Source organism: Xiphophorus maculatus, chromosome 21 (genome assembly GCF_002775205.1).
Source record: "Xiphophorus maculatus strain JP 163 A chromosome 21, X_maculatus-5.0-male, whole genome shotgun sequence".
Lineage (NCBI taxonomy): Eukaryota > Metazoa > Chordata > Actinopteri > Cyprinodontiformes > Poeciliidae > Xiphophorus > Xiphophorus maculatus.
The window spans coordinates 23191943-23199945 of NC_036463.1; the positions used below are offsets into that span (position 1 = coordinate 23191943).

The 8003-nt window shown below is 38.1% G+C and overlaps 1 protein-coding gene across 1 annotated transcript; it reads left to right on the forward strand.

Moving 5' to 3' along the window:
* Window positions 1-4088: 4088 nt before the first annotated feature.
* LOC102231455 (C-C motif chemokine 2-like) lies at window positions 4089-6465 on the forward strand. The gene is made up of 4 exons (XM_005810776.3): window positions 4089-4231; window positions 5827-5953; window positions 6023-6081; window positions 6171-6465. The coding sequence occupies exons 1-4, from the start codon at window positions 4159-4161 to the stop codon at window positions 6197-6199; spliced, it is 288 nt and encodes a 95-aa protein (XP_005810833.1). The 5' UTR covers window positions 4089-4158; the 3' UTR covers window positions 6200-6465.
* Window positions 6466-8003: the final 1538 nt, after the last annotated feature.

Below are 8003 nucleotides of genomic sequence, written 5' to 3' on the forward strand. Positions count from 1 at the left end.
ATGTGGGATGCATGGATGGATGTTTTTGGGAGAGTATCGAAACCTTGTGTCCTCTGTCTTAGTATCAATTGCAGTCTTTGCTGTAATTTTAACCTTGTGTGGATGTTGTTGTATTCCTTGCCTGCGTTCCTTGTTTAACCGTCTCATTACCACAGCAATCTCTCCCATGGACGACCAGAAGGCCCAGATGTATCCTTTGTTAGCAAAACATCCTGAGCCTGACGAAGAATACTCTGATGACAACTCCCTTAACCTGTATCCAGACCCTAACCTGTGGGCTGAATATGATCCCTGAGTGTACGCATGTTTGCGTTCCTAAAAATGAACTCCCGGCTGAAAATCGTTTGAAGTGGCTGCCTTTGGAGGGATATGAGAATTGGAACAAATATGTGATAAAAAGGGGGGGAATGTTAGGTGAAATGTATATATTATCATATATTTGTTGTTTCCTTTATAACAATAGTGTTTCATATTTGATGTTCCATGATTGTTTTCTTTTCTCTAAACATAAAGACTGTTTCTGTATGTTTTGATCTACTTTATCTCCGTCTTCACAAGAGGGCCTCCCTGAAGAGAAGCAGTGATAACCGTGCTCACGGGGTTCATTGCTCACCAGGACTTCTTCTTCCTTTGAGCTGTTAGATAGCTGACGAACCGTCGCCTTGAAGATATACGACCTGTTCTGTTTTTACTCTGTGTTCTAATGCAAGATAACATGTGTTTAGTTAGTGATTGCCATTTAGCACTGCAACTAAAATGCTTTGACCCCACCCCTTAGAGTTGCAGTGCTCTCTGTGATAGGGACTCTGAAGATAATAAAAAGAGAGGAGCGGACAAATGTGTTTCAGAGCGGTTGGAGATTTGTAACTGTAAACACATCTCTGTCCGTTCTCCTCGCGAGTACAAAAGAATCTAACTCTCTTGTCTTTTCTGTGTTGTTCAACTTGTCTTTAATAGGTGTCAAACCTGACAACTTAAAACAAGCTCCTATTTCTTGCTAAAAAGTTATTTATAAGTTCTGTCTTATTTGCTCTAGAAACCAAATGAAAATAGTTGGTAATATTTTGTGTTTTTACAGTGTAGAGTTAAAAGCATCCATGAAGCTTCAGGTTTGAACTTTTATCAGGAAAACTGAGTTTCCTGAAACGTTTCCTGAAACGTTCCTGAGCTGAAATCCACTAAAAGTTTCGTTTTAATCTCAGAAAGTGATTCTGTTTCACAGCAAACCTCAAACCAAGAGGCTTTTCTTAAAATGTTTCCCTTTTTGCAATTTGTTACATCAGAAGCGTGTCGACATTTAGACTCAGGATGTTGTCTAACTTAATGTTCTTGTTGAACTTGACCTGTTTTACATGTTCTAAGCTTAAAATTTCCTCTTTTTTGTGCTTTAAATCTGAGAGCGTCTTCAACCTAATGACTAAAACATTTCTTGATGCCGATCACGCCGAGTCACGGTGAAATCATTCAGTTTCTCTGTATCATATGATGCATGAGGCTGCAGGATGTGGAAAGTTTCCGGCTAATTTTCCATTCTTCAGAAGTTGCCACCACTTCCTGATATTATAATGCAACTCCTGTAATAAATATTGCCTGGTGAATTATTATGCTTCCTTAAACAGGTTAGCCTGGGTTTGGGGTCTACAAAACATGATTATTATATTTTCTGTAGGAAATTATTCTTAAATAATGAGATTTTATTCTGGTCAGCTCATATCAGAATGAGCTGTTTTAGGGTTCTGTCACTTTAAATCTAAATAAGCTGCTGCTGACCACGCCCACAACTCAATGTTTACAACCACCTGTGAAATCAGATGCAAAGAGATGCACAATTATGCAACCATGCATCTTTGAAAAGCAGAAGTAGAGCCTCCTGCACAACCAACGAGAACGCAGCAAATGGTTTCTGGATTCTAAGTCAATAACAAAACACCTTGTCTTTTCCAGCAGCCATTGTACAGCGCAGCATGAAACCAACTGACCAAACGTCAGAGGTGAATAAAGTATCCAAAACTTACATTAAAGCAGGAGTAAAAAATATTGATCCAAAAAATTACTCAACAGTAAAAATGTATTTGGTAAAAAAAAAGTTTACTCAAGTAACTGATCAAATTATCAAACGTTTAATATTTAAAAGTTACATCATCAGACGGACCAAAATATGAAGTTAAGTGGAAATTTTGGTATTTTAAGGACCAATTTTTCAATAATTTATATAAGTAACAAAAATAACAAAATCTGGCAAAACAAAATGTTTCCAAATCAGTTTATTTCAATGAAAACTTATAAAACTTTAATAAAAACTGCAGGTGTCTGTCTGTCTGTCTGTCTGTCTGTCTGTCTGTCTGTCTGTCTGTCTGTCTGTCTGCCTGCCTGCCTGCCTGTCTGTCTGTCTGTCTGTCTGTCTGTCTGTCTGTCTGGTGGATTTTTGGTTAAAATGTTTTTGTTTTTCATTCACTGGGTAGAAAATCCAGAAATTTTACTCAAGTAAGAGTAAAAATACTTTGTAATAAAATTAGTCAAGTAGAAGAAAACAATACAGTAAAAATATTCCTAAATGTACTTTAAAAAAAAGCTACTTGAGTAAATGTAACTAGTTACTATGTGACTCTGATAAACCAGCTGGAGCTCAGCTTGGGTTGCTAGGTAACAAGCTGAGCTGGCTGGGGTTGCTAGGCAACGTCTCATTGCCCTCTGAATGTGGCAGAGTTTTGAAACGGCTCGTTTTCCAGACACTGAAAAACATGAACTCACTGCCAGTAAATGTCTGGATGATTTTTTTTTTTTTAAATCACTTTGGTTGTTTTTTTTAGAAGCTGCAGAAACTCAAATAAAAACGTGTAAAAACTGAATTTTGCTTCACGTTCTGTTTTTGACGTGTGGGGAGGTGAAGACTGACAGCGGCGGGGATCTGAGGGGCCCAGCCGCACAACGTTACGAAACATCAAACTTTAGTTTCTGCAACGTCGTTTTTACCTCAGAATGAAAAAACTGGCCACAGCCGAGCGGTTGATGCAGAAAGTTTCAGTTTAACATTTTCAGACAGTTACAAAACTTTTACTGAGCTTTTAAAATCCTGGAAGAAAATCAGGATGGAGGGAAAACCAACTAAATATACAGCTATGTACAAAGGTTGGCTCAGATCAAATGGCCTAGTCAAAGTACAGACCTAAATCTAATTAAGAAACTTGAAACACGATGAACATTTTTCATGTTTTTGTTTGCGAAAACAAATAAAAACAGCTGTGTGTTGTCACGTAAAAACCACCTGATCAAATTTAGATTTGATGCTCTGGAACAAAAGGTGTGAACTTATTACAGCGACTGATTGTGTGAAATTCATGTGCGACTTCCTCTGCAGTCAGAACAGGAAATCCTGAAAATGCCAAATCATAAATCATACAGTTATCCTCACTGTAGAGCATCAATCTGAGCTGCACTTAAAAACAATGCAAGACTCTAACACTTTATTTCTGACGCCGTTATGAACATGAAGGAATCTTCAGAAACTGTCGACATGAAGCATCATTTGGTAAATAATGACACTTTTAATGCAAAGATCCGTTAAAAGTTTCATTATTTACTGGATGACACTTCATGTCATCAGTCAGGAACATAAAGCCTCCTTCATGTTCATGAGTTGTTATGTTTTGTCTCATCTGCAGCCCTTCAAATAAAATGTCACCCAAACATTTAAAGGTTTCTGTTTCCGCTCTGATTGTGAGTTAAAGGAAATTTGACGTAAACGTCGCAGCTGGTGAAAATGAGTCCATTTAAAAAGATATTTTGGTGCAAACTTGAGAAACCAAACTGATGACTTTCCTCAGCATTTGTGTTTATTCTTATTAGACGTCAGGTTGAAACGGAAACCCTGTTTTGTTGTGGCATGTGAAGTTGCCACCATGACAAAGCGAAACAGGCGCCGCGTTTTCTGACGACGTGTGAAGCCGTTTCTCAGAAACGTGTCGCTGAGATGAAGCTTGTGGTCGGAGGGGCGAACAGGCGGAGGGGCGGAGGTGAGAAACACTGACCACGAAACAATCACACACAACCTGCAGAAGCATGAAGACATGAGCGTCACGGGGCCCACAGGGGCCCCGCTGATGGTGCCGATAAATACCAGACCGGAGATCAGCTGCCGTCACTCCGATCCATCAGCTGATGATCAAAATGAAGATCCTGCTCCTCCTGCTCCTCCTGCTCGCAGTGTGTCCGTGCAGCCACTCCTCTGCAGGTAGATATTCCTGCGTTTCATCCATCGGGTTCAGATACTTCAGTTTATTAACTGAGTGCTGCTTTATTTACTGCTGCAAAACACAAAATATCACCAATATTTTTGGTTTCTGCACTTGAAATAGGACTAAATGAACGTTTGTGTTTTTGCAAAGGAGATTTTTGATGTTTTGGCAAAATCTCCTGTTAGAAACTTTGAAATGATTCATTTGCTCTTGTCCTGAACTGGAAATCTTAATTAATGCTTTAGTTTCATTTCGGTTATTGTAATGCATTCTGCACAAACCAAAACTCGGCCGGCTGAAGTCGCCACAAAATGTTCTCATGTGCCTCAGCTGCCGATGCATCGACTCCTGGGACGTTTTCAAATGCATTTTAAGATCCGATACCCAGTAGTTACAGAATCACCGATACTGATACTTTTTATTGTTTAAGTTTTATATACCATGAAACTTCTGACCTTTAGGTGATTGGCGAAGCAGCAAAGTGTTTTGTTGTTGACTTTCCATCCACAAAACCTGGACAAGGCATTTAAAAACTTTTCAAAGAAATATCAACACTATAAACAGAAACAATAGAAGAACAAAACAAATTTATGTCCATAAAACAATCGTCAGAATAACTTCATAACTCGAACTACAGAAATAAACTTGCTTAATGAAAAGATGCCAACTTCAACAAAACTCAAGTTTTTTAAGAAAATGTTTTTTTTGGCTGAATCAAAGTTAGTGACAGATTATTAACCTTGGTCTGGGAAACTCTTCATGAAAACACTGCCAGGCGACGTCTGTTAAATAAAAAGAGACTATTTCACTCAAAATGTCATCATCTACAGGTGCTGTGGTGGCGGAGGGGTTAGCACGACCCACATTCAGAGGCAACGCGGCTGTCGCGGGTTCGATTCCCGGACCCGACGATGTTTACCGCATGTCTCCCCCCCTTTCCTGTCAGCCTACTTTGAAAATAGGAGACTAGAGCCCACAAAAAGACCCCTTGCAGGGCGATAAAAAAAAAAAGGCATCATCTAAAGCTTTCTCATTTACTACTGACAGAAACGACAAAGAAGACGACAGGAAGGGGAAGGAGGATGACGGTGCTGCACGTTTTCTAATGATTTATCACATAAACAGTTACTCATGTTTGATTTTAATTCTGCTTCTCATTTAATGGAAACACTGCAATTGAGAAATTGTGTTTTTTGGACATTAGTGGAATATTGGCAAAGTTTTAAGCACATTTGTAAAGGAAACCAGTAAAACCCAAAAACAGCTTCCAGTTTATCATGGAAAAACTATCATCTGATTTGGGAAGATTGAACCAACGCACTGACTTTTCTGCAAAGCCTCAGAAAACACAGAGCAACAGTAGGAAGGAACAACAACCCAAACAGGAAGATTATTACTGTTACGTATTTTATGTCAATATTAATAAATTATTGACTTAAAAAAGCTCCTATATCTTCATGAAAAGTTATTTTTATGTCATTTTTGTCCCATTTCAAGTGTAGGAAGATATTTTCATTAGAAACTAGAGGAAAATACTTGTTCATATTTTGTGTTTTTGCAGTTTAAACTCTAATCCCCTCTCTGTTGGCAGCTCACTATCCGACCGGGAAGAACCGGCCGTGCTGCCTCCACGTCTCCAGGAAGAACCTCAGCAGTCAAGTTGTTGGCTCGGCTTTCCATAAGCAGCCGGCCCGGTTTCCCTGTGTGAGAGCCGTGATGTGAGTTCACTCATTTCATTTCAACACGCAGAATCACACCAGAATTAACGAGCTTGTTTACATGTCCAGACTCTACACACAGACTGGACCCATATGTGTCCATCCCAGAGACTCCTGGGTCCAACAAGGTACATTAGCTCTTCAGATGCAAACACATGAAACAATGCATGATTTATGAATTAACTCTGATTTTCACTTTCCTCTTTTTTCTTTTCAGTCATTGCCAATATTACGAAGAAGGAATAAAGCGAACATGAACACACTGTTGGACATGCAGCTTCATTTAAAATATTAATAATCCTCAGGCCACTGATTCTTATATTTATTTTCTTCTACAAGAAAAATTTATATTTATTTGACCAATAAAATTGCTGCATTTGCTTTCAACACTGAAAATAATTGCATTTTTCCCACTCGTCTCATTTTTGTACTTATGAACTTTCCCTGTGAAATGCTTTATGAAATATAAATAAATTTGCTTACTTATTCACTCAAATAAGTGAATTGTGCTGCTGAGAATTAAATAAATATATTTTTGTCAATAATTATGATTTTGAACATTTTTACACTAAAATCTTTGAAGGCGAAAGACAGAAGAAATGGAAAAATAACACAGAAGTCAAATTCCAGGACTTTCCTGCCATCTTGTGGCCACAGCTGGTATGAATCTGAAAAACGGCGATTGGCCTAAAAACTTCTCAGTTAAATCCTGATGAATGGTTTGGTTTTAATGCACTGACCAGAAAATAAAGTTTTATTTAGTTATAAGTGTCTAATTATTAGTAAATACAAACTGAAAATGTGTTGGGAACCACATGAACACGAGCATCAAATCATAAATCATGTGGAAACGTTTCGGTGCAGAAGGTCCAGATGTTTTATTGTTACAGCTGAAGAGGAAAATAAAGCAGAAAAACGTTCAGTTCTTTGACTGTTCAGGCTCAGAACCAAAACCGCCTGCAGGATCACCTGATCCAGAGCTGCAGCCCCACAAAACGAACCGAACTGATGGACCAACTGTGCGCACAACGCGACCAACTGACCAAACGTCAGAGGTGAATAAAGTATCCAAAACTTACATTAAAGCAGGAGTAAAAAATATTGATCCAAGAAATTACTCAACAGTAAAAATGTATTTGGTAAAAAAAAAGTTTACTCAAGTAACTGATCAAATTATCAAACGTTTAATATTTAAAAGTTACATCATCAGACGGACCAAAATATGAAGTTAAGTGGAAATTTTGGTATTTTAAGGACCAATTTTTCAATAATTTATATAAGTAACAAAAATAACAAAATCTGGCAAAACAAAATGTTTCCAAATCAGTTTATTTCAATGAAAACTTATAAAACTTTAATAAAAACTGCAGGTGTCTGTCTGTCTGTCTGTCTGTCTGTCTGTCTGTCTGTCTGTCTGTCTGTCTGTCTGTCTGTCTGTCTGTCTGTCTGCCTGCCTGTCTGTCTGTCTGTCTGTCTGTCTGTCTGTCTGTCTGGTGGATTTTTGGTTAAAATGTTTTTGTTTTTCATTCACTGGGTAGAAAATCCAGAAATTTTACTCAAGTAAGAGTAAAAATACTTTGTAATAAAATTAGTCAAGTAGAAGAAAACAATACAGTAAAAATATTCCTAAATGTACTTTAAAAAAAAGCTACTTGAGTAAATGTAACTAGTTACTATGTGACTCTGATAAACCAGCTGGAGCTCAGCTTGGGTTGCTAGGTAACAAGCTGAGCTGGCTGGGGTTGCTAGGCAACGTCTCATTGACCAACTGTGCGCACAACGCGACACGCTAATAATAAAGGCAGCAAACCAAAGCTACTCGTGTGAGGAGGAGGTCGCTGATTCCACAGGACGTGAAGCTTCATTTCTCCTCTTTTGACCAGATTTTACTGTTTCACTCTCCTGCTGCAGGAAAAATGTCCCGTCAGCCGGTCAGTTCCCGAAACCACAAATAAAAAAGGGTCTGATGTGGAAATCTAATCATAATTGTTAAAATTAAAAAATAACTTGAAATATCTATTCTGTCTCTAAAGAAATGTGATAAAAAAAA

Bases quoted from the DNA above. Each gene is read 5' to 3' on its own strand.
- LOC102231455 (XM_005810776.3), top strand. From the start codon at position 4,159: ATGATCAAAATGAAGATCCTGCTCCTCCTGCTCCTCCTGCTCGCAGTG. The intron at 5,954-6,022 runs GTGAGTTCACTC...TTACATGTCCAG, and splicing joins CCCTGTGTGAGAGCCGTGAT to ACTCTACACACAGACTGGAC. The intron at 6,082-6,170 runs GTACATTAGCTC...TTTTCTTTTCAG, and splicing joins AGACTCCTGGGTCCAACAAG to TCATTGCCAATATTACGAAG.